General features: G+C 36.5%; 1 protein-coding gene across 4 annotated transcripts in view; it reads left to right on the forward strand.

The window, feature by feature from the left end:
* The window catches only part of LOC141506048 (rho GTPase-activating protein 7-like), a 119,284-nt gene extending 97,828 nt beyond the window's left edge, over nucleotides 1-21,456 (forward strand). For all 4 annotated transcript variants that reach the window (XM_074212459.1, XM_074212462.1, XM_074212461.1 and 1 more), the window contains exons 9-14: nucleotides 1,519-1,735; nucleotides 6,400-6,514; nucleotides 8,621-8,812; nucleotides 9,328-9,545; nucleotides 12,044-12,217; nucleotides 14,560-21,456. In XM_074212459.1, coding sequence (XP_074068560.1) covers nucleotides 1,519-1,735; nucleotides 6,400-6,514; nucleotides 8,621-8,812; nucleotides 9,328-9,545; nucleotides 12,044-12,217; nucleotides 14,560-14,665 — 1,022 coding nt within the window. In that variant the 3' untranslated portion in view covers nucleotides 14,666-21,456. The remainder of the gene's footprint in view (nucleotides 1-1,518; nucleotides 1,736-6,399; nucleotides 6,515-8,620; nucleotides 8,813-9,327; nucleotides 9,546-12,043; nucleotides 12,218-14,559) is intronic.
* Nucleotides 21,457-27,790: the final 6,334 nt, after the last annotated feature.

Here is a 27,790-nt window from a genome sequence, read left to right on the forward strand (position 1 = left end):
CTTTTTTTACTGGACTGACTACTTCTTCTCAGTCTCTTTGCTGGCTCTTCCTCCAGGAGACTCCTTCTGATCCTAGATGGCTGACCCTCAGAGGTCTATCCTGGACCTTTTTCTCTTCTCCCTCTATACTTTCTCCTTTGCAATATCTGTTCCCATAGGTGCAATCATAACATTTATGTAAATGATTCTGAAATCTTATTTATCTAGCCCTAACCTCTCTCCTAGGCTCCGGTCTTATATCATCAGGTGCCTGTTGGAGACCTTGAATGGGATGACCCATAGGCATCTCAAACTTAGCCATATCCAAAACCAAACTGATTTTTTCTCAAATCCTCTCCTCTCCCAAATTTTCCTTATTACAGTTGAGAGCACATCCATCCTCTTAGTCTTGCAACATGAGTCATCTTTAATCTCTCACTCAAATTCATGTCACACATCTAATACATTGTTAAATCTTGTTTCTTCCTTCACAACATTTCTTGTATATGGCACCTCCTGCCTACTTAAATAATTCCCATCCTAGTGCAGGACTATATGAGTACTACTGTATTAGCTTTCTAGATAGTCTGTCTGCCTCAAGTCTCTTCCCATTCTATTTCATATTCCACTTAGCAGCCAAAGTGATAATCCTAAAATTCAGGCCTCATCATATCATATACTCTGCCCACCCCCACCATCTTTCAATAAACTCCAATGTCTCCCTATTACCTCCATGATCAAATGTAAAGTTCTCTGGTATTTTAAATCCATTTATAATCTAACCTATACCATTCTTCATAAACTTTTCTCCCTTCTATATATTCTTTTTTTCCTATATATTCTTTTGATCAAACGACACTGTCCTAATCATTGTACCTCACACGACTCCATCCCTTCAAGTCTGTGTCATTTCATTGGCTGTCCCTCTGCTTGATATATTCTCTCTCTTTATTTGGGCTTCCTGTATTCCCTCAAGACTTATCTCAAATTTCACCTCCTTTAAGAAGCCTATCCCAGTCTTCCTGCTATATCTCACTTCCATCGACTTTGTGTATATCTAATATGTACATAGGAAGTTGCATATTGTCTCCCATTAGAATGTGAGCACCTTTGGGGCAGACACCGTGTTTTTGCCTCTCTTCATAGTTCTTAGTCCTTAGCCTATTGCCTGATATACAGTAAGCACTTAATAAATATGTGATGACCGACTTACCCTGACCAATAATAGAAAGCCAAGGCTAGAGGAAGCTGGGCTAGAACTCAAACTCTGCCATAGTCATTTTGCAGATGATTGGGCTGTCCAATAAGAAATCCAAGTCTTAATGGTAAAATGTATAAGGTCTTTCGCAAAGATGAATGTGGAAGGTTCTGTTGTACCCCAGAAACAAATAAATATAAGACTTGGGGGTCAGAGGCAGTGGTATAAAGAAGAAATAAAATGGTTTAAATATTTTACTGTAGGCAGACAAACCTAACCATTGATTCTTCCATGGTCCCACTTGTTCCTTTAACAGAGTCTATTCTCTCTTTCCCTTCCAGATCTGCCAAAGGAAGAACAGTTTAATGCCGTACAGGCAGCTATTCTCCTACTTCCAGATGAAAACCGAGAAGCCTTGATTATCCTTCTCTTCTTCCTTCGAGATGTTGTAAGCTTTGTGGACGAGAACCATATGACTCCCACCAACATTGCTGTCTGCCTCGCTCCATCTCTTTTCCATCTCACTTCCTTTCGGCCAGACAATCCCACATCTTCCAGGTATTCCTGTCAACTGGCAAATTCCTATACTCCACTTATACTGACACAAATTATTTGTAGGCTAAGTAATCTTCTATTAATGAACCAAGGGGCTCCAAATCAGATAGTGGGCCCCAAAAGAAATCAGCTTGGTGGGCCTAAATTCAGTTAGCTGAAGTCTGTCTTACTTTACTGGACTGATTGTAGTTTAGAATTCATTGAGAAAGTTTGGAATATCTCTCTACCAGGAGCACAGTAATGTTCTCTCAGCCTTAATGGACCTTATGGGAGTGCAAGCTAGGAGTGGTATAAGAAGAGGCAAAAATAGAACTCTTTCAGGAATAATCTAAATGAATTTCAATAAGTTAGAAAAATAAGTGTAAGAAGATGAGATTAATAGGCATAAATGTAAAGCCCCACACAGGTTCACAGAATTAGTAATCAGGAGTAATTAGGAGAGACATAGCTAGATAACCATTCTCATGAAAAAGATCTGGTTACTTTTTAATAGATTGTAAGCACCAAATGAGCTGACAGTGTAATGTGATAGCCTGAAGGCTATATATGTTCTTAGGCTAAAAAACATCTAAAAGATGGGATACTAATTCTATAATACTTCTATACTGCCCATCAAGATTATTGTCTTTAGTTTGAGGCAGACCATTTTAATAAAGTTGATGATTGATATACTGGAGATGTCCAGTGGGGTATAACCAGAAAAGTGAAGGGTCTAGAGGTCAAAGCAAATGATAATAGTTTAAAGAAGTCAAGGATGTTTATCCTTAAGAAGGTGAACCCAGGGCAGCTAGGTGGCGCAGTGGATAAAGCACCAGCCCTGGAGTCAGGAGTACCTGAGTTCAAATTGGTCTCAGACACTTAATAATTACCTAGCTGTGTGGCCTGGGCAAGCCACTCAACCCCATTTGCCTTGCAAAAACCTAAAAAAAAAAAAACAAAAAAACTCCAAGGTCATGAAAATTTGGGAAAAAAAAAACAGTTGTTCTTTCTACTCAGACCTATAGTAACTGTTTCTGAAAGAAAATGTAGTTCATTATTTCAATGGTTAATGACCAAATTTTACCTGGAGAAGAAAAGGGAGGTAAATAGGAATAGGGAAAAGGGATTATGATGTAGTATTAAAAAAAAAAAAAACATACACTGACCTGAATGGATCGGCTCAGTAGGTAGGCCATGAATGAACACTTCCACACTAAGGGATCCTTTGATAAGTCACGTAACCTCTTTGGGCCTCAAAATGAGATGGTTGGACCTGAGGCTCCTTCCAGTCCTGGAATTCTAAACTTAGATTTAGACATCATCTAGAGAACTTGTTGTCCAGTTTGCAGTGGCTCTACCCTGAAGGCTGCTCTCTGCTTCTGAAGCAATGATTCATATGTACTAAGGATCACTTTTGAGCAGACCTGGTTCTGGAAAGGACCCCAGCAGAAGATAAAAAGGACTATTCTGATAGAGTAGATTTGTCAAAACACACAATATCCTTCCTGAGATGATATTTTTAGCATTATCTGTCCATTTGGCCTTCCTCCATCATCATTTTTATTTTATTTTTTAATTATTATCATGTATGTGTATTGTGGCCTCAGACACTAGCTTTTTTTTCTATTTTATCCAAATTTTTTAAAATTTTTTTTAGAAAGTTTTTATTTGAGTTTTACAATTTTCCCCTAATCTTGCTTCCCTCCCCCCACCCCCACAGAAGGCAGTCTGTTAGTCTTTACATTGTTTCAGTGGTATACACTGTTCTAAGTTGAATGTGATGAGAGAGAAATCATATCCTTAAGGAAGAAAAATAAAGTATAAGAGATAGCAAAATTACATAATAAGATGAGGGGTTTTTTTCTAAGTTAAAGGTAATAGTCTTTGGTCTTTGTTTAAACTCCACAATTCTTTCTCTGAATACAGATGGTATTCTCCATTGCAGAGAGCCCCAAATTGTCCCTGATTGTTGCACTGATGGAATGAGCAAGTCCATCAAGGTTGATCATCACCCCCACATCATCATTTTTAAATATCTAAATGGGTGAGACTTTTTGTCTAAGGCTTTCAATTCTCCTAGGGCAAGAACTAGGTCTGTGCTACTCTTTATAATAATGCTCATAGCAATCTTCTATTTTATGTGGTATCTTATACAGATTTTAACTTTACTAGCAATGTGGAAGAAAGAAACTAGGGCATTTATGAAACTGAAGCAAAAAGATGAAGTGAATTTTCCATAAGCACATAACAAACTAGTATAACAGCTGGCTAAAGAAATTGGGTAGCTTTTTGATACATGGGCAAGCTAAAAATTTTAAAAGCATCTCTTATGTTCTAAATCTCCATTTTAGTTCTCTTCTGATGCTTCATCATGGCATGGAGGTAATCCTGGGTTCTTGAGAGCTATGCCATAGAGGTAAAGTTCTGATAGAGTCTATCAGTCTGGAAAGACTTCGTATAGGCCAGTAATCTACTGTAGGTATGTTGCTGAAGGATCTACTTAGCTAAAGTTGGAAAGGTTTACAACCAGGGGTTTAGCCTCATCACCAGATGATGATTTCTAAAATATCATAGCACACAAAACTATTAACCATGGAAGACAAAAGGGTTGTTATTTTGACCAGTGAAAAGGAACATCTATAAAAATAAAAACAATGTGTCTTTTAAAGAATTTATAGTGAAGTAATAGGTATGACCCTATTGCTGAAGTTGAGTTAAGAAGGTCAGAGATAAAAGAGAAGTAGAAGATAAAGTCACTCTATCTTATAAGGAACTCAGAGCAATATATAATATAGAGAAACAATAAAACAGTACATTTCATGATGAAAAGGGTCAGTTGTGATATAAACAATAAGTACTATAAGAGTTTAGGAAAGGGGTAGTCATGGTGGGTAGGAAGAGACAAGCTCCAAAGGGCAATAGGCCTTTAGACTAGCCTCAGAGAATTTTTTGGATGACTGGAAAGGAGTTCACTTCTAATGCTTATTACTGGTGAGACCTTGAGTGAATCACTCATATACCCTGGGCCTTGATAGTTTTTCAAAATAAAGTGGTTGCCCTGGATAGTCTCTGAGGTCTCTTCTAGCTGTGATCCCAAACTTGAAGTAAGGTCAGTGAAGAGTCCATCATAGGTACAGAGAGTGAAAGTAATTGAGGAAAGGCTCAAAAGGATTGGAGGCAATATCAAATTGCTTTCTGTCAAGGGGAGGGAGGAGGGAAGGGAGGGAAAGCGGAAGAAAAATGTAAAACTCAAAATCTTGCCAAAAACAATTGGTAAAAACTACCCATTGTGTGTAGTTGGAAAAAACAAATAAAATATTTTTTAAAAGGACCAGAGGCATCAGAGAGATGAGTGGTGAGTCTCCATAAAGTTTGGAAGGCTCCAGAAAGGTGAGAGAAAAGACCTGAGTGATTAAGATGTTCCTGCAAAGAAACAGTGCTAGGGAAAAGAGCAGGCTAGTCTAAACTTTTTCATCCCACCTTCTGCTTCATCCTATAGAGGATCCTACTCCTTTTAACTTCCCTGGGGGGGGGGGGTCAGAAACAAGCAAAAAATTAAGGGGCAGAAAGCCTGGCAGTCTTCCTGGCGTAGAATTTAGAAATGAAGGAGTAGCTAGGCCAGCAGTGAAGAAAGAATATCTAGGAATTAGAACTTGGATTGTTTTTATCCACATGCCACAGGAAATGGCTTCAAATAGTGAGTGTTTACTTTATCTTATTATAAAAGAAAGAGGCTCTGAACCTTATATTCAGATAAGTATTTATTAATGTTTGACTTTGGTACTCAAACTTCAAAGGGGCCCACAGCCTAGACTGGGGCTCTAGTGTGGAGTCCTTATCTGCAAAGGAGGCAGAAGAATGCTCCCAGATAATGTTATTGGAAGGCAGTTGATGATGTCATCACAGAAAGGAAAGAGTAGACCTGCTTAAAAATGAACACGAGTCAAATCTGGCAGCCTCAGAACAAGCCTTGTTCTTTGGAAGGAGGAATTAAAGGACTGCATTTATGTGGGAAGAAAGGAGCAGAGATGGGCTTATAAAAACCAGAGTTTTTGTTCAATGTTCTTCCATGCTTTGATGGAGATTGTTATCTAGGTTCCTGCCAAGATCTCTTGCTTTCATGTCCATGGAGCAAAAACTCCAACATGAAGCTCCTTCAGCTCTAAAATAAGATCTGTGGGAGTGTAGTTATAGGTCCTGTTATATGTGGGGAGGTTGAGAAGCAGTGGCTGCAATGGGAAGGGTGCTGGATTTATAGAGGACCCGGGTTCAAATCTTGTCACTTGTCATTTATTTAATTTACCTTTTGTAAGTCACTCTTAAGTTTTGGGTATTTTGGGTCATCTGTAAAACAAGGGAGATGTATGTCTCCTAACAATTCAAAATCTAGGATTCTATAAGCACTTTTCTCTGTTTATTGACTCCCTTATGCCTTAAAGACCTCTTCCCCTCTTGCTATGCCAGAGTTTCATGTAAATGTAAAGGCTTGGTGAACTGCAGATGACTAATGCAAGGGAAAATCATGGTGACTTGAACTCCTGCTTCCTCTTCTATGCTCTTTCCCTCAGTCCAGCATAGAGTAACCAGACTATTCACAAGAGTCAAGGTTAGGAGACAGTGTTGTATCTTGGGGTTACCTACTGGTTGGGGTTTTCTAAAGGCCTCCACACCTCATTGTTTTCTTCCAGGTCCAGTCAGAGAAAATACAACACAGGCAAACCTGATCAGAGAGACCTGAGCGAGAACCTGGCTGCCACCCAGGGGCTGGCACACATGATTGCAGAATGCCATCGGCTCTTTCAGGTACAGGAAGAAGTGCTAGCAGGAAAATGACCTTCAGAAACACCAAATCTATTCTCTTCCAGTTACCACTCAGCCTAGAACAGGGTGTCTACCTTTCTTTTTTTTTTGTTTGTTTTTTTAGTTTTTTGCAACGCAAATGGGATTAAAGTGGCTTGCCCAAGGCCACACAGTGTCTGAGAGCGGATTTGAACCCAGGTACTGCTGACTCCAAGGCAGGTGCTTTAATCCACTACGCCACCTAGCCGCCCCAGGTGTCTACCTTTCTAAAGACTTACTTAAGTGCACAGGTCTAAGCATTCATGTGCTGAACCCTGGATAGGGGCCACCCCTCCCTGAACTGTTCCTTAAAGTCTTTTCTGGAACTGGACTCAGATCCCAAGACCAAGACCTTGGGGAGAGGGTACCATTTGTGCAGTATCAGAAGAGCTGGGGCATATCGGGGGTTGAGAGGAGAGAGGACCTCCTTGTATGTGCATGTGCCTACCAAGGTATGGTGTAAAGCAGGGGGTCAAACTAAAACAGAAACAGGGGATACTCATTCATACACAGGAGTTCTTGTTCTATTATACTTTGATTTGGTTAAATATTTTGCAATTAGATTTTAATCTGAGTGAGTTTCGGGCCTCATGTCAGACACCTCTGATGGATGTCAAGGTGTTATGTTTGGAAATCAGGAGTATCAAGTCCTAGCCCAAATCCACTCTTATCTCTGTGACTTAGTTTTGTCATCTTTAAAATGGGAGTAAGAATATCTGCTCTGTTTGAGTTTCAGAGACAGCATGTGATGAAAGTAGGGAAGGATGGACAGAAATCTATCTCTTCACCCTTATCCCAGCCCATGGTGTCCTTGATTGTCCTGAAATGGGCTGAAGCTTTTTAATTTGGGGACATGATTTCCCTTCTTGGTCTGAGTTAGTGTCTGCCTTGTTCTTTTAAATTTGGGGGATGGTGGAGAAGAAAGGGCAGGGACAGAGACTCTGACATTCCATCTGAATGGGGCCTTGATTGTCACCAAAGAATCTCTTTAATAAAGAGTCATTCATTAAAGAATTGGGATTTGTTTAGGCTTTTTTTTTTTTTTGCAAGGCAATGGATTTAAGTGGCTTGCCCAAGGCCACACAGCTAGGTAATTATTAAAGGTCTGAGGCCGGATTTGAGTTCAGGTGCTCCTGACTCCAGGGCTGGGGCTCTGTCCATTGCACTACCCAGCTGCCCCTAAAGAAATATTTTAAAGTAGAGTTGTGGAACAAGAATTCAATTCAACAAGTATAAAACAAACCCTGTGAGGAATATAGAGATATAATGGAACTCCTGTCTTCTAAAGCCATCAGGTCCAGAGGGGGAAACACTTAAATGAATGAAAAGAATTCTAATACTGGTGTGACATATATATATATATATATATATTAAATATACTATTTATATTAGAGGTGATTGTGGCGGCTTAACCCATGGTATTATAAGTTTTTCAGTTCAAGTTTTTTCCTCAGTTGTCTGTAAGTTCCTTTAGGACTTGACTTTGTTTTATTCTTTGTATTACAAAGAAAAAGAACTTCATAAATGTTAATTGAGTGAATGAGATTGGTTAAGATGGGTTTCATAACTTGAACTGAAAAATGAATGAGTTTTGCTTAAGCAAGAAGAACAGAATATATCTCAGATTGAGAGACTGACATAGAGATGCAATGGGTCTGGTAAGATGGCACAATCCTTACCTTTGAGGATCTCACCTTCCATTCTACTCCAGAGAAGCAGCCTGGGGGTAGGAAAAAAGCCCACCTAAGGAAGCAGACGTGCATTCTTGCCCTCATTCTACCAACTAACTGTGTGATCTCCAGTGAGTTCCTTTACTGAGTTTTCTCACTGATAAAAAACAATAAGAACCAATTTGGACAATTCGTAGGACTGTTGTGAGGACCAATCTTTGTAAAAGCATTTCACAAATAACAAAGCTTCATATGTATACCAATAACTTTTTAGTTGGAGATCTAAATTAAATTAATCTAAATAGCCAAGTACTAATTAAATAAGGGGGCAAATGGAAAAGTGTAATGGTGGTGACGATATAGCAGTGACTTTGCCTTTCCTTAACTTTACCCCATGCAGCTGCCCACAAGTTACTTGGAATCCAACAGGTGCCAGCAGCCCCCAGTTGTTGAAAAAAGTCCAGTCAGTCATTCGATTGTATTGAAATCTCTGGAGAAGTCCATTCAAGACCTTCTCCGAGATGCCAAGGACAAGTTCCGAACCTGGGCTAGCCGTTTTTGCCTGGAGAACGTGGAAGTGGCCAATAAAAAGGTAAACTGCTCCAGTCTAAGGATTGTCCTAAGCTGCTAAGAAGGTCTTCAGAAACATATGAGCAAAAATTGGAATTTTTTGCTCTATCATTTTCTTCATGCTACATTTCTCCCTCTTCTGAAACTAGTAATAGGGAAGAGAAGGAAGGTGGAAGAAATATTGGAGTGGGAGCTGAATTTCAGGACACCCATCCCCATGTTACCAGTAGACAGCTAAAATCTGGTGTTTCCAAGGGTCTTTGTCCTAAGGACCTCCTCATGGAGAAGGAAGGTACTCCAAGAAACACTATTAATCTAATCTGTAAAATGGAATAGTACCTTCTTTACAGGGTTATTGTGAGAATCAAAAAGCACTGTGTAAACTAGAGAACCATATAGATTTGAGCTTTTAATTTGTGCATATGAACAGATTAGATGAACTTAACTATTGGTTTGAAGTTTGTAATGATTTAATCTTGATTATGAGCTTTCAAAAAATCACCTTGTCTCTGCTTTCTCTCCCTGGCCTGCCTACAGGTAGAAGAAAACTCTCACTTACTCCTATGGAAAGCCTCCATTGACATCCATGCTGCCCCTCAAGCTGTCCTTCAACGCATTCTTAGAGCACAGCTGTCCTGGGATCATACTTTGCAGCAGGCTGTTGTCCTAGAAGTCTTGAATGAGGAGGCAGATATTTACCACTACACAGTGAAAAGCATGACCCCACTCCCTCCCCAGGACTATGTGGTGCTAAGGTAAGGATCACTGCAGTCAAAACTTTCCTGCCCTAAGTTTGTGAAATGGATGAAGTTGGCAATCAGTCATTAAAGATTTATTAAGTGCCTGGGGGGAAGGGGTAATGAGGAATTAGGTGCTGATTATGCCTATTATGTGCCAGGCACCATGTTAAATGCCAGGTTACAAAGAAGAAAATAATTATATATATATATATATATATATATATATATATATATATATATATATATATATATATATACACACAAGTTACATAGAGGAAAAATTGGAAATAATCAAGAAAGTGAAGGCCCTGGAATTAGGAGTGACCAGGAAAGGTTTAAGCTAAGAGGTAGAGGTGAGAGTATTTTATGTATAAAAGGACATGAAGCTAATGAAAATGCCCATGAAGGCAATGAAGTATCATAAGGGAGGAATAGCAAGGAGACCAATGCCACTGAATTGGAGGGCTCTGAATACCAAATAGAGGATTTTATATTTGAATCAACTTTTGAGCCCCTGGAGTTTGCTAAGTGAGGTGGTGACTATGCTTTAGGAAAATCACATTGACAGCTGGGTGAATGATGAACTAGAGCTGGGGAAAGACTGGGGCAGAGAGAGCCTTCCACACCAGTCCAAGCATGAGGTGATGAGGGCTTGCAACAGTGTGGTGTTGGCATCAGAGGAAACAAGGTAAAATCAACAAGACATCACAACAGATTGGATATGGGGGTGGTAAGAATAAGGAAATGAGAATGACAGTTGTGTTACCTTCCACAGTAATTCAACTGTAATAGGGAAGTTTGATTTTGGGGGAGTTCATTTTTGGATATGTTGAGTTTAAGATGCCTACAGCCAACTAATCTGAGATGTTCAATAGGCAGTTAGCAGAGAGATTAGGGCTGAATATTTTGATGATCAGATAAATAGGAGCTGATGCTATCACCAAAATGAAACAGTAGAAGAAGGCCTAGGACAGAGCTCTGTGGAACTACTATGGATGTGGAGATGACTTAGATAAGGATCCAGCAAATAAGACTGAGAAGAGATCAGATGGATAGAAGGAAGATCAGGAAGGATCAGTGTCATAAAAACCTAGAGGAAAAAAGGTATCAAAAAGAAGAAGGTGATTGAGCAATCATGTCAAAAGGGGCAGAGAGGTCAGTAAAGATGAAGAATGAGAAAAAAAAACATTAGATTTTGCAATTGAGAGATCGTTAGTAACTTTAGAGAAAAAGTTTTGCCTAAATGATGGGGTTGAAAGACAGATTGTAGGGGCAGCTAGGTGGGCACAGTGGATAGAGTGCTGGCCCTGGAATCAGGAGGACCTGGGTTCAAATCCGAACTCAAGACACTTAATAATTGCCTAGCTGTGTGACCTTGGGCAAGTCACTTAACCCCATTGCCTTAAATGAATAAAAAAAATTTTAAAAAGTCAGATTGTAAAGAAGAGAACAAGAAGAAAGATTGAGGTATGTATTCTAGATGGTCTTTTCAAGGTATAACCTTAAAAGTCAGGAGAAATATGGGACAAAATTGAAAACTAAATGGTTTTTTTTTTCAGGATAGGGAGACATGGGAATGTTTAAGTAGTAGGAAGTAGCCAGTAGGTAAAGAGATGAAAAATAAGTGAGGAATAGGAGTTGATATAGGAAGCAATCTTTTTGGAAAGGATGGAATAGGATCACTTGTGCATGTAAGGAAGGAAAAGATATGGCAGAAGGCATCTAGGAGATGTGAGAAAAGGAGGAAAGAAGAAAGAACTTTAGGTGAATGCTTAAATTTTTTCATATAAATGAAATCCAGAAGAGGGGGAAGTGCTCTGGCTGGGAGTTTGTCAAGCAAGCCTTAGGGTATAACAACAGTTGGCTGGACATAAAAACAATTAATAAGATTAGTATTCTTTCTTCAGGCTGGAAAAAGGCTTTGATCCATGTCTATGAAATCATGGCAAGTACAGAAAGTAAAAGGATGAGGATATAAATACTAGCTATTCACAGAATTTTGGAATATTAGAGGTAGAGGCCTTCTTGAAGAAGATTGGGAACAAAAGTCTTGCTTTATTGAGCAGACGGTAAATTTATATAATTTATAATCTTGAAAGATACTATAGGGGCAGCCAGGTGGCACAGTGGATAGAGAGCATTGGTCCTGGAGTCAGGAGAACTTGAGTTCAAATCTGGTCTCAGGTACTTACCTAGCTGTGTGACCTTAGGCAAGTCACTTAACCTCATTGCCTTGTGAAAAAAAAAGATACTATAGGCTAAATATAAAATTAGTTAAGTATTAAATGAAATTTACATTAAGTAAAGGATTTTAAAGAAAAAGTTTAACTTTTGATATGAGTATAGAGTGATATTTTAATATATCTCCACAACTGATTTTTAAGTGCCTCAGAATCCTTGACTGGATGAATGGAACTGACATTTTTGATGTACTGATTTACAATGCTTTTGTTTTTCTATGCCCCAGGAGAACTAAAAGCTCAAACTGTGTGTCTTTGTTCTTTATTCTTTAGGACCTGGAAGTCATACCCCCAGAGTAATAACTATGTTATAGCTGCAACCTCTGTATGGTGTGAAGTTGCTGAACTGCATGGAGTCTTGGGAGAGGTCATCTTGTGTCAGTATCTGATTGAAATGGTAGGACCTGAAAAGTCTCGAGTGACTCATGTCTGTAGGAAAGATACCAGGTATGAATGGACCTCTTATCATCAAGATAGTACCCTGACTGTATTACTGAATGACACTTAAATATATCCCTCTCCTTCTCTCTCAGCTTTGAAGAAATTTCTCCATCAATCACTTTTTGAGGAATTGCTCCTACTCTTTGGTCCTCCTTAGTAAAAAGGAAGGATCTGCTGTGAATTAGGTTTCCACTTCACCAATTGTGGTGGAATAAGCAATGGGGTGAGGGCTCTAGGATCAGTTGAGCTTCATACCTGGAATACTTTTTTCTATTTAAAGGAAATGCCAGCTCTCAAAAGATAAATACCATAGAGGTCTATTAGATAGAATTATTTAAAAAAAACACTCCAGTTTTTGAAGAGTTCTTTTGCATTACAATCTAAAATATTTAAGGGGATCTGAAGCAGACAAGAGGAAACTATTAAGCATAAATTTTTAGCACTCAGGTATTTCCTGTCCTGACCTCACTATTATAGAAGGTATATGGAAGAAATTAGGGTTAATTTCTCTGAAGCTAAGGTAGTAATTTCTGATATATTTGAAGTATTAATTGTTTGTTTAAAGGTCAGAGGATTATAGATCACAGAATTAGAGCTTAAAGAGATTTAAGTAGTCAAATAAGTTCAAAAAGTTTTTTCAAAATCACACCTCCTCCCCATTTTACAGAGGAAGGAATAAACCCCAATAAGGGAAACTGTCTCAACCAAGGTTCTGGATTCAAAATGAGGTTATCTTTTGGCAAAGTCAATATTCTTTCCACTGTACTATATAGATCAGATTGGGTATCACATTCATTCTATACTTTAGAGATGATTTTCTTGAATGGCTACTAGAACTGACTGAGAATTGTCAACAAGGAATTCCATCAAACATTTATTGAACACCTATGGATGATATGGGGGGGGGGGAAGGTCTTGACCTCAAGTGACTTAGTTTATACCCAAAGGAAATTTTTTTTAAATGAATAGAAATCAGGAGATAAAACAGTTTTAATTCAGCTTCTGCCACTCACTGGAAAATTACCTTGGGCAAGTTAGTCACTCTCAATTTCTGTACTTTTTTTTCACCTGAAAAATAAATAGGAGTAGATTATTGCTTAAGGTCATTTTCATTTTCTGATATGTAGTATTTGGGGAAAAATTTAGTAACTAGTTTTAGTAACTGGTTCCTAAAAAGACCTTAATTCAATTTAACAATCACTTACTAAAAGCCAACAATGTATATGGCACTATGGGAGGTAGAAAGATTAAGACAGCATTTTCCTTTACTTATGATCTAGTAAAAGGATATTAACCTAAATTTTTTTTAAATATTTATGAAGTCTTAAGGAAAATGTATCATCTGAAAGGATTTCAGAAAAGATTTAATAGAAGATGTGACATTTAAATGAATATAACAGACAGAAATGGATAAGAAAGAAAAATCATTTCAGGTGTAGAGAATGCTTATGATAAAGGGCAAGCCTGATCGTGAATAGTGAGTGAGTAGGACAGTTTGCCTGGAACATGCAAGGGTGTTAGTTAAATGCAAGACTGTAAAGGGTGTGTGCCAGATTGTGGGCAGCCTTGAATGCCAAGCTAAGGAGTTAGCACTTTTATTCAGTAAGCAAAGGAATGATAAAATTCCTGTGATAGACTGAAAGAAGAAAAAACTAGTATTGGTGAGTAGAAGAGTAGTTGAAACTTGGTTAAAATAAGTAGCATTTTAAAACAGCACTGAAAATTATCGAAATTTGTTATGTAGAAACTTTGAAGGAAAACCATTTGAGAGAATTTATATGTGAGGTTGATGGTATAGTTAGTCTAAGTAGGTTTTTATCCAAACTTTCTTCTTTTCCACTTACCTCAAGACATGATGAGAACTTAGCACCTCATTTCCATTATTAGTTGGCTACTTGGCCCTCTAGGTCCTTGAACCCTTTGTAGCTTGAGAAAATACAATAGATTAGAAAGCAATTCATTCAGTGTCATAGCCAATTAGAAGAGCAAAATGAGTACATGATTTAGAATTAAAGAGTGATACCATTTGATGAGTGGACGAAAGTCACTCATACTTAATTAGATCAAAAAGTGAATTTCACACTTCCTCACTAACTATTCAACTCACTTTTCCTAAGAACCCTTTTTGGAGGGCTCCCAGAATCCTTGTTAGCAACTCACGGGAGTAGAGTCACTCACTTTACCTGAGACAGAGGGCTTCTTTGCTCTACCAACATTTACATATAAGTACTGTGTCTTTTTGGTTCCCTCTTCTCCTTTCCTTTCCTATTCCCCAATTCTTTCTACAGAGTTAGAGAATCCTCTTCATCATATTAAACATCTGTAACTTAATTCTTGTTGCTTTGCAGGGGACGGACTTCTAAATGGTACAGGAATGTTTTCGGGCACTTGTGTGCAGCTGAACTCCTCAGGTTAAAAGACTCTTTTCAATCTTTGACCTCAGATGTCAAATAAGCTCAAACTTTGAAGCCAAAGCTGTTTTTGAGGTGCAGTTAATTGCTCTGCCCTTCAGCCATGTTTGGAAATATTCTGATAATGGAATGCTGTTTTAAAACAACTAATATTCAAAGAATGTCTAAAGGAATATAATTGTATAAGAAAAAGCTGTTCTTGGAGAGACTCTATATAGGAGGATATTAAAGGCCAACCTATTTATATAAAAATCTAATCTTAATATACCCGAACTAGTCAAAGTGATGGTTTAAACCTATGCTGTGCAATAAGTTATTAAAAACTTTGTGATTACCTAGATTTGCTGATTTTTTTAATAATGTGAAGTTGTAACTTTTTTAAAAAAAGATTTGTACAATTTGTTGTAAGAAATTTTTTTTAGCATGAAGAGACAAAGATTTAAAGGGCATAATACATCTCATGATGAGTTGTTCATAAGACTTAAATTGTTTTCATTTGTGGTATAAAACACTGTTAATAATAAACTTGTTGACAAATTGACAGTTCTGAAAGAATGTAAGTACTTAAAGGAAGAAAAAAAAGAAAATTTTTATCAGAGACCAAAAAACATACAAGAAGAACCTACTAGTAAAAACTAGTAACTTCCACTATGAGACCTTGGAAAGAGAAGGTTTAAAGAGGTCAAGATCCCACACTGCATCAGGGACCATCACCAGTCATCTTAACCTATTCTTCCCATAGGACTCCAATGATTCTGGTGGAGAGAGAGTGGGTGACTTTGCCCAGCTGTCTCATTTAAATCCATTTGCAAGCCAAGATGACTCTGAAGGCAAGAGTAAGGCTGGAAACTTTGTCCAGCTCTGCCTCACTTAAATTCAATTCACTTGTAAGTCAGGACATCACCTTTCTGATTTTAGGTTTAATGACAACCAAATTTATGGAAAAAGTATAGGTAGATAAATTCATTAGTGATTAAGATGTGTTAATAATTTCATAAGTTATAGAATTCAAATATATATCTCTTAACTCCAATTGAGTTTTTACCTTCAAAACTCTAAGACACGAAGATTAGTGAATATTTAAGTTTAGAAGGAAAGATAGGCTCTGAGAGTTCATTGATATGCAAAGCACTAGAGTTCATTTATATCTTATGCAAAGATAATGAAGATGGAGTTCTTGTGGAGTTTATGAAGCAGAGTTCAGAAGAGGGCTAATTTGGATCCTAGGGTGTCAGTTTAGTTAATAATTTGGGGTCAAGCATATATTTCTCATTTTTTCCTACCAGCGAGTGCATTTTTAGAATGAAAAGAGGTGAAATGAAGATATAACTGAGGTCATGGAGAAGTCAATGGGATCATTCAGAGTTATCTGGTATCAGACTGGTCCATTCTTCTAAGCAGCCCATTAATTCTTAGATGGCATAAATGAAAAACAGGGTCACAGTAATGTCATTGGAACCAGAGAAAAATCACTCAAAGACCCATTTGAAGTCTTAGATTTCATTTACGGTAAATATGGAATATTTGTGCATTTTGCCAAAAAGTGTCCAAGAAATTTTTTATACATGCATATTAAGAAATTACCCAGTTTTAGCTCAGAAGAATACTGTGACAATGTTCCCAAGAACTCTGAATGATTCTTTCAATTATACAATTCCCATTTTCAGACTTCATTCTGTATCCATGGTCTCATGGTACAGGGTTCATTTGCAGTTCCATGAGATTCTGATTTACGTTTTTCTTCAAAATGCTAAAAAGAAGATCCACCCATTATTCTGAAGGCCTTTCTATGGTCTTTTTAATGTACTTTGAATATAACACATTAGGATTTTCTCTATTCTTAATATATATAATCATCATCACATAAAGTCCCTTTCTGATCAAACATGTCTCTAATAATGTATTTATAGCACTTCTTTGCAAGTTACCATTGCCCTTTGGGGCACCTGAAATTTAGATTCTTCTGAGATCATGGTGTTCCATGATTTATATCCAAATAAAATAGTTGGAATAATATTGGTATTAAAAGGAGACTTTTGTGACAACACTGCAAAAGTACTAATCTATTCAGTTCTGTGCCCAATTCATTGTTCATCTGTGTTACCTTTCATTCATATATATATATAACTACAAATAATAATTCTACGTATGGTTTAACCTAATTAACTACCTATTCAATTGCAAGTATAAATAAGTGAAGGATGCATTTTTTCAATCACTTTGTTTTTTCCAACTGTGGCTAGCTAAAGCTATCATTTTGGAATAATTCTAAATCTCACTCAAGAAGGCCTCTAAACCTCAGGACAATGGCACAACAAGGACAATCTGAAAAACCTCAACACTGATAAGAAATTACTCTTCTATTTCTATTCTCTGTAGGCCAACTCCTGTGACACTGTTCAACAATGAAGTTCAAGAATTAAAGAATACCTAAGAGGTCATTTAATGCAACCTGAAAATAACAAATGATCTCCTTTACAATCTCCCCAGCAACTGGTCATCTAGTCTTTGTTTAAAGGCCTCTAGGGCCTTCTAGGTCCTCTTATAACTTATCCTCTGAAGCGATTCATTCCACTTTTTGTCAGTTGTTACAAAGTCTAATTTTTGTCTCTCTACAACATAAACTTGCACGGTTAGACCTTAGTTTTACCTTCTGGAGCAAAGTCATGCCCTCTTCCACACAAAGCCCTTCAAAAACTCCTAAGTTATACCTTCTGAAAGTCAAATATCCTTTGTCACTTCAACTGATACTCATATAACATGGTGTCCAGCCCTATCAGCATCTTAATTATTTGCTTAAATTACCAAACACTGAACCCCATGCTCCAGATGGGATCTATTCAGAGTCAAGTACAAAGTGTCTATGTTTTTATATTATGCTTTTCAATTCAGCCTAAGAATTAGTTTTAGAGGGGCAGCTAGATGGTGCAGTGGATAGAGCATTCCCTGGAGTTGAGGGCCTGAGTTCAAATTTGGCCTCAGACACTTAATTACCTAGCTGTATGACCTTGGGCATCATTTAACCTCACTGCCTTGCAAAAGCAAAAAAAAAAATTAGTTTTAGCTTTGGGTTTGTTTTGGGGGGTGGGGCAGGAAGGGGTATGGGAGCTGTCATGGCATTTTGTTGACTCATTTGAACTCACAATCCACTAAAACCTCTAGTTTTTTCCCTAAGATTAACTTAAGTTTGGCATTTCAGCAAGGAATTTGACCATCTCTCAGGATATCCATGTGGACAAATAAAGAGCCTCGTTGATTTAGCATACTAAGGTGAATCTGATACTTGTGAATGATCAAATTCAAAGAATACTCATAAATAGGTTATTGTTAGATTGGAGGGGGAGGCCTCTCCTAGGATGTTCTAGAATTTTGTCTGTGGCTCTGAGCTATTCAAGTTTTGTTTTTAATCAATGACACAAAGGCACAGATGACATGTTGATCTAATTTGCAGATGACACAAAAGCTGCAAATTATATTTAACACGCTAGATGTCAGAATCAATACTAAAAATATCTCAACAGGCTCTAGAACAATGTACCAAATCTATTAAGATGAAATTAAATATAAATATATAAATACTATTCTTGAGCTAAAGGAATCTACTGCACAAGTACTCAATTAGACAATTAGACAACAGTTGCTACTAAACAAGTTTTAGTGGCCTATTAATAATTAAACATTCAGTCATAGAAACATGGCTGCATGAATTGAAAACACTTTTATAAAGGAAGTGATAGTCCTGTTATATTCACCAAGAGTATGGTATTCAATTTTGGGTGCCAGATAAGATGAAATCTATCTAGAAGAAGGTAAACAGGAGGTGATAATAGTAACAATAGCACTTATGTAGTGCTTTAAGGTTTGCAAATAATTTTACATATAAAATAATTATATATATATAAAATCTCCTTTGATGCTGACAACAATCCTGTGAGATATGTACTACTATTTTACAGAAATTGCATCTGAGACAGGTTGAGTGACCTGTTCAGAGGACGCCTCAGTAAGCATCTGAGACATAATTTGAACTCAAGTCCAGCTTTCTATCATGTCACCTAGATGCCTCTGAAGGATGATTTGAAGAAACTAAGGATACTTATTCTATTTTTTTGTTGAGGTTTTTCTTTTTAAGTTTACTGGAGAGATGGTGGACTAAATGACCTCTGAGGTCTCTGGCAGCTTTTAAATTGTGATTTTTTTTTTTTACTGACTCTCTTCGAATATCTAAAAGAATGTCATATGGAAGAGGGATTAGATGTCATTGCTTGACCCCATAAGGCAGAATTACAAATAAAACGTAGAAGTTGATGAAAAGCAGATTTATGTTTGATATAAGAAAAACAACTTCCTAACAATTAGAGCTATCTAAAAACTGAATAAAATCGGCTCAGCAATTTGTGAGGCCTCCCTCCCTCCCTAGAGAATTGCAGGAAGAATGGCCATCAGTCAGCAATGTGCCAGAGAGGATTGCTAGTCAGGTACAATTTGGACTGAGATATCTTCCAATTCAGAAATTCGAATTTCTGGTTTTATATAAAATCAAATGTACATCATCCACATTGCTCATTTGTGCCATACACAGTTATTCCTTTTATTAAGATACATCATGAAAATATTTGTAAAGCACAATGCCTGGCCTATCGTAGGTGCTATAGAAATAATTATCTCCTCCTTTCCTATTACAAAATTAGGGATCCAGAGAAGGAAAGAAGTAATGAATATTATAAATGGTCGGCCCCATATGTTGGGAATTATAGAGAAGTGAGTTTCCTATCCAAATGACTGAATTATCCCTTAACTATGCCACTCATAAATAAGGCAATTCTAATTATCAGATCTGAAGCATGTCCTAATATGTTTTGAAACAAGAAACCCAAATAGCTCTACTGGGAGTCAGCTGAGATTTTCCTCATATTTAAGACTCACATTCTCAGGGAAAGCTACACAAAGAAAGCCTAATACTTTACATATTTCTAGGGACCTTTTAAAACAACTTACAAATTAAATCAAATGCCTCAGAACAATGGACAGACATAAGCACACTTTCCAATTCAATATATGTCACATGTTAAGGCATCACAAGCAGCTGTTTGTCATCTAGTATTTTGTCAAAGGAGATGTAGTCAAATTGAAGCCTAAATTGACTGAAAGCTGAACAGTTTTCATTTCCTCTAAGGATAGGACCTTGAATGAGTAAAAGAAAAATATCACACACAATCATGTATCATATCCTTCTTTAGAATCTCACACAGAGCAATATAATTAGGAAATAAGAGCTGAGAAAGATAACGAATCACTTTGAAGACACAAAGCAAAAACAAAGAATGTTAAAAACCATAATAATAAAAGCTCATCCCACACACACACAATCCTAACTCATCAAATAGCCACTAGTTTTTTTCTCAGTGATGTCAGTTTGCCTATGTGATTTTTTCCCCCTTGAACTTCCTGATTATTTGATCTGATTGACCAGACTGACTAGTTGTTTTGCCAACATACCAAATCACAAAGGAAAAGTTGATATAAATGCATGTATATAAGACATATGAAGCATGTATATTAACATAAATCTCAACAAAGCATAGAGGAAATTCTCCTATATAAGGGATTTCCTTTTTTATAATTTAGGTAGGGCAAGGTAAAATTCTACTATATTTATTCTCAACCAGACTATAGGAAAACAATTATTCAAGTTAGTCAAAACCATCAATTTAAATAAATTTATCACAATATAGATATACTAACTGGCTGAATGAACACTTCCAAGCAATTTGTTCATTGGACCCATGCTCTCCAACCATTTCCATCACTTGAGAAACTTGGACTCCTCTGGATTCCCTGATTCTGATAGATAGAAACCTATTTCCATTTCTATTTTCCATTGCTGGGACATCAGCTTCCACACCTTTCCCTGGCGAGGAGTATTGTCTTCCCTATACCCTTACTTTTCTCTTATTCTCCCTTTTCTCCCACCCCCACTTTCCAGAACCCCCATATGGGTATATATATATTGTCCTTTTAAAATAAAACTCATCAAGGATAAGGACTGTCTTGCTTGCTGGTGTCTGAATTCCTAGTATTCAGCCCAGTACCTGACATCTAGCAAGGACTTAATGTTTTCTCTATCAAACAGAATGACACTTTGACTTTTCATCTAGTTATTTTGGCTCTGTGTTGGCCTCAAGACTAAAAGCTAATGCTATATAGAAGTTAGATTGTGTGATTCCGAGTAGTTCTTTTCTATTTGTGGAACATACCATTGAGTTAGCTTGGCTACGTCCAGGAAAGCATATGGCTGCAGTAAGTAGCTGCAGAAATAACAGATGCAAGTGATGAAATTAAGTGGAGGAGAAAAGATGGCCTTTATAGCACCTACATTTTGCTGTAGAAATGTCAGTGATTCACTCTAACTATATAGATTGTTTTTCCTCAATGGAAAATTTGTTTAGCTATATTTTTCATTCTGTTCTTTGTTCTGCTTTAAAGATCTATATATGTATATGATTCAGTTCTTATAAATGCAAAGATTATTGGTCTTGGAGTTAGCAGATCTAGAAATTTCAGTAGCACCACTTCCTTATTTATGTACTTGGCCAAGTAAGTTAATCTTATCTGTAATATGATAAAACTCAAACTACAATATAAGTATATTATTATACTAGTTATTCCAACAAGGCTGTCAGAGCTCTAGCTAAATGTAAGTTAATTGTTTTGAATTGTCTAACCATGATAGATTTATACCTCAACTACAGGATAGAAGAAAGATGAATATCTTTCTGAAGAAAAAATATAATTAAATTTTACAAGATGTATTCTGACTGGTCAGATTTCTTTCTCTTTTTTTATCCTTTTTTTTTAAAATCCTATATTCACTCGGAAAGCATTTCCATATAAAGAACAGAAAATAAAACAATAAAAGGATTCTATAAGAATCATATCTTCATTTCATAGAGCTTGTATTTAAAACCATAATAAATTCTATACACTATTTTCAAAATTATCTTTCATAGTTATACTTTCTTTTGTGTTCTTTGATATATTTTAAAAAACATTTCAAAGAATATCTTTAAAGGGAATTATTTTAGGGGATTATTATTGTTAATCACTTTCCCCTCTTAATAACTCCTTCCCAAATGAAAAATAAAAATAAAAACCTCTTGAAAAAAAAAGCACATTCAAACAAAACAAATTCTCCCAGTGATCACATCCATAAAATGTATGCTTCTTTCTGCACCTTTTATCCAGCATTAGTCAACAGATAGTTAACATGATCCATCATTGACCCTCTCTGGATTATGTGTGTAAAGGGTTATGGTTCCTGCCCAGATCACCAAAATGGAAGTAGTCACATGAAAGGTATTTTGGATCTATTCCTCTGAGCTAGGACTGGGGTGGCTGGACTTTCTACTCTGGCTTATCACCTGATTGTGATTTGCCTCTTTCCACTGGCTCCACAGCCAGAGATGACAGCATCTTCTAGTTTCTGGAGCACAGCTGCTTTCTTTCCAGTGATGATCATGAGTGTACTCATTTGCTCACCTTGAAGGAGCACCATTCAGTAAACTAGAAGGGGGGGGGTGGCCACATTAGATGTGAAGGGTTTGATTGGTTTTTTGCAATTCTAGTTGCAAGGGTGGAACCTCTCACCTAGGGGTTTGAGCCATGAGTACCTTGAAGCCCAGGATTCCAAACTGGATGTTGCTGCCAGTCAATCCCATATAGGAAAGTCCTGAGAATCAACTTAAAAAACAATTGCAAAAAAAAAAAAAGCAATTGCAATAATTATCAACTTTAGTAAAGTTGCAGAAAATAAAATAAATCCATATAAATAATTAGCAGTTTTAAAATTACCAACAAAGTCCAGTAGCAAAAGACAAAAAATAAATTCAATTTAAAATAACTATTGACAATATAAAACACTTGGGAATTTATCTTCCAAGACAAATCTAGAAACTATATAAATACAATTATAAAATACTTCACACAAATAAAATCAGATCTAAACAACTGAAAAAATATTACTTGCTTATGGCAGACAGCACAATATAATGAATTAATTATAACAAAATTACCATTCTACCTAAATTATTTATTCAGTGCCATAGCAATAAAACTACCAAAATATTTTATAGAGCTAGAAAAAATAATAAAATTCATCTGGAAAAGTAAAAGGCCAAACTATTAAGGTGATCCATGGCGATAAAAATGTGAAAAAAGATGGCCTAGCTATACCAGACAAAACTGTATTACAAAATGGTAATCATCAAAAACAATATCTTACTGGCTAAGAAATAGAGTGGTAGATGAGTAGAATGGATTAGGTACATAATTCAAAGTAGTAAATGACCATAATTACCTAGTGTTTGATAAATGCAAAGAATTCACTGACAAAAATCCTGAGAAAGCTGGAAAGTAATATGGCAGAAACTAGATATAGACCAACATCTCACATCCTAAAGTTGTTATTTGTCCTTTATTCTTGAAGAAGATATGCACATTAGCTGAATTTGAGTGAGGGTGTGTTGTGCAAAGTTCTCAGCCTCACTTTCTTCTCTGGAGCCATTTGGGTCAGTGACCAGAGATATGAATCAGGACGACTGGAGATGGCCCTGAATACAAAGCAATCAGGGTTAAGTGACTTGCCCAGGGTCACATAGCTAGTAAGTGTCAAGAGTCTAATGTTGGATTTGAACTTAGGGTCCTCTTGATTTCAGGGACAATGCTCTATTCACTATGCCACTTAGCTTTCCTCTATGTACTCATAGGACAAAATAGGTACATAATATGATTTAGTCATAAAGGGTGATACAATGAACAAATTAGGGAAGCATAAAATAGTTTACCTGTCAGATCTGTGACAGAAGGAAAAAATACAGAATGTAAAATGAATTATTTTAGTAACCTTAATTTAAAAGGTTTTGCTCAAATAAAACCAACACAGCCAAGATTAGAAGGAAAGCAGGAAACTGGGGAGAATATGGAAGGAGGGAGGAGAGAATTAATGCAAGTTTCTCTGATAAAGTTTCTCAAAAATGTTGGGAATTGATTCAAATTTATGAGAATATGGGGCAGCTAGGTAGCGTAGTGGATAAAGCACCGGCCTTGGAGTCAGGAGTACCTGGGTTCAAATCTGGTCTCAGACACTTAATAATTACCTAGCTGTGTGGCCTTGGGCAAGCCACTTAACCCCATTTGCCTTGCAAAAACCTAAAAAAAAATTATGAGAATACAAAATTCTTCAATTGATAAAATGGTCAAAAAATGTGCAGGCTGTTTTCATATGAAGAAACCAAAGCTTTTTTTGTCACGAAAAATACTCTAAATCACTATTGATTAGAAAATGCAAATTGAAACAATTCTGAGGTACCACTTCACACTTATCATATTGGGTAATGTGACAGAAAAGAAAAATGGTACATATTTTTGGGGAAGTGGGAAAATTGGAATTCTAATGTACTGATGGTAGAACTGTAAACTGATCCAGCCGTTCTGGAGAGCAATTTGGAATTTTGTTCATATACTTTGATCCTGAAATATGACCAAGTCTATATTCCAAGGAGATTTTTTTAAAAAAGTAAAAGGATCCATATATACAAAATCATTTATGACAGCTCTTTTTGTGGTGGCAAAGAATTAGATATTGTGGGGATGGATGTTAATTGGGGAATGGCTGAACATGTTGTGGTATATGACTTATGGAATACTATTGTGCTATAAGAAATGATGAACAGTAGGCTTTCAGAAAAACTTGGGAAGACTTTAATGAACTAATACAAAATGAAGTGAGCAGTACTAAAACACTGTACACAATGACAGCAATATTGAACGGTGATCAGCTATGAATTACTTGTTTATTCTCAGTAATACAGTAATCCAAGATAATGTTGAAGGAGTTGTGATGAAAAATGCTATCCATCTCCAGAAAAAAAGAATGGAGTTTAAATGCATAGAGAAGCATATTTTTTAAAAAAATTTTCAGGGCAGCTAGGTGGTGTAGTGGATAGAGTACTGGCCCTGGAGTCAGGTGTACCTGAGTTCAAATCCAGCCTCAGACATTTAATAATTACCTAGCTGTGTGGCCTTGGGCAAGCCACTTAACCCCATTGCCTTGCAAAAAAGGAAAAAAACTAAAAGAAAATTCCATATTTTTTTGTTCTGTGTTTTGTTTCACAACATGATTAACATGGAAATAGGTTTTGAATGACTGCATATGTATAACCTATAACAAATTGCTTGCCTTCTCAATGAGGGAGGAGAATTTGGAACTCAAAAGTTTAAAAATTGAATGTTAAAATTCTTTTTACATGTAACTGGAATAAAATATTTTAATTTTTTAAAGTTACTTATTTTCACATTGATTTTAATGAGGATAGGAATAAACAATAAAGAAACAAATGAATTTTTGAACTTCATACTACTATTTTAAGCATAACCAGATACAAAGACCTTAAGGGGGCAATACTAGGAAATTCTAATAATGCAGACTTCCCATCTCCACCCCATACCATCTGCATTTCAATTTTCATTCTCATCTCTCTCATATGGGAACCTTGGAATCTGACCCTGGGAAATGAGTTTTCTACTTATGTTGACCATCTTCACACCATGCTACATTCTGCCTCTCCCCAAATCCTTCATCTTTCTTTATTAAATTGTCTTTCTCAAAAATGTAAGCTCCTTGGGGGCAGCTAGGTGGCACAATGAATAGAGCACTGGCCCTGGAGTCAGGAGTACCTGAGTTCAAATCCAGCCTCAGACACTTAATAATTACCTAGCTGTGTGGTCTTGGGCAAGCCACTTAACCCCATTGCCTTGCAAGAAAAAAAAACCTAAAAAAAAAAAAAGAAGAATGCAAGCTCCTAGAGGACAAGGATTATCTTGTATGCTTTTTTGTATCATCAGTTCTTAGAAGGTGGCCAGGCACATAGCAAGCACCCAAGGAATGTTCTCTTTATCTATTTATCTAAAATTAGGCAATGGAAAACATTAGCTTTCTCTCTCTCTCTCTCTCTTTACAGTATGAATATTTCTTAAACTGTTAGGACTTATAGGAAAGCAGACCCTAAAGATCCATATAGAAATGACAGCAATAATGTAAACAATGTTAACTTGGAGAAGCAAGAAAACTGGTCAAATATAATAGACAAAGGTCAAGGCCATATTTCTCCTTTCTGTTAATAATTGATAGATTAAATTTAAGGAGATAATATTTTGAAAAGTGGAGTTCTTGGGTAGTATGTTATATCAAAGCAAAGGAGTGGGAAAGAAGGGATGAGGTGTAAGAAGATTGGACAGGGGATCTGGAGGAAATAGTTTCTAAAGGACTTTGAATGCTAAACAGAGAAATAGGTTTCTAGTTAAGTGATATAATTTGAAGTTAGGAGGTCATAAAATGAAAGTGGGAAGAGGAAGAGGGGAAGATGGAGAGGACAAAAAGGAGGAGAGAGAGAGAGAGAGAGAGAGAGAGAGAGAGAGAGAGAGAGAGAGAGAGAGAGAGAGAGAGATGGAAGGGGAGAGGGTTTCTAAGGCAATGTTTTCCTGCTTCCGTGGCCAGTTATGAATCAGGACTACTGGAGATGGGCCTGGATGCACGGCAATCAGGGTTAAGTGACTTGCCCAAGGTCACACAGCTAGTATCAAGAGTCCGAGGTCAAATTCGAACTCTTGACCTCCTGACATTAAGTCCTATCCACTGCGCCACTTAGCTGCCCCTAGTCATTGAATATATGAAAGTGCTATCATGATCAATTCATTTAAATGTTAAATAATTCAGAGTAATTTTTGTCATATTTTCTTAATGGATACTGATTATCCAACTATCATGTGAGAGTATGAAATCTTTTTATTTAAAAAGTCCTCATACTCAAGATGATTAGAATTATTTTGGTAAGGAATTGAAGAATTACAATGTAACATAGCAGTAACACAACAATTACAAGAGACTACCATTTCTCCCTCACAGCTAGAGAAATACAACCAAAAAAAAGTAAGCAAAAAGAAAAATAAAAACTGTTGAAGAATTTAGATATGGTATCTTCTGACTGGGAAAGAGTATATTTTTACCAACACATGACAGCTTCACAAAAACAGATCATGTCCTTAGAGTTATAAAACAAAAGAAAAGGGAACAGCATTCCCTAGTGAGGCTCAAATCAGATTGAAATATAATCAGGAAATAAATAAATATTAAATAGATAATAAAATAGATAATGTTATTATGTGTTTTTCCCCATCAATATGCACCCACAGGAATCCTTGGTGGTCCTCATTTCTATTTGACATCTTATTCTAGGACACAGGTAAATTAAAAATATATTTAAAACAACAAATATTAAATACATCATTTACATATCATAAAGCAACAAAAATAGTAATTGGTTCAGAAGATATAAGCAAAACATACAGACCTAAATGGAGATTTAAAAATGACAACAAAACATAGAAACCATAACTATGTGAAAGAGTGATAATGAGAAACATAACAAAATTTCAAGGATGAAGCTAAAACAGTCCTCAGAGGGGAAAAAATTGAGAACCTTCTTAACAAAATAAAAAGAGGATTAGGGGCATTAAATATGTAATTTTTTTTTAGGTTTTTGCAAGGCAAACGGGGTTAAGTGGCTTCCCCAAGGCCACACAGCTAGGTAATTATTAAGTGTCTGAGACTGGATTTGAACCCAGGTACTCCTGACTTCAGGACCGGTGCTTTATCCACTACGCCACCTAGCTGTCCCTAAATATGTAATTTCTTTAAAAATAGAAAATAAAAGGCATCAAAATAATTTTAAAGAAAGTTTGCTCGTAGCTAGTTTTAACTATTTCATTCTGTATAAAATAAAGAACAATTCTGAGTAAGCTAAATAAATGGTGCCATATAACTGAAAATGTTTCAAAGAACAATTTTTTTTTAAATAACCGAAAGAGTGCTAGCAATCTCCTGATTCTTATGATGAAGGCAAGCTCACGGAAACCTTCACACAAACCTGCTACTAAGTGATGCTTACAAATGATCAGAAAGATCAGCAGCCCAGCTAGAAACAAGTCCTGAAACTAAAATAAAAGTGAAAAAAGAAAATCAAAGAGCTCATGTGACACATGTGACTATATATAGGAATTATGCATGATTTAAATGTCAGGCAAATAGGTTTGGACCATGCAGTTCTTTTTT

This window comes from Macrotis lagotis, chromosome 1 (assembly GCF_037893015.1).
Source record: "Macrotis lagotis isolate mMagLag1 chromosome 1, bilby.v1.9.chrom.fasta, whole genome shotgun sequence".
In the NCBI taxonomy this organism is placed as follows: Eukaryota; Metazoa; Chordata; class Mammalia; order Peramelemorphia; family Peramelidae; genus Macrotis; species Macrotis lagotis.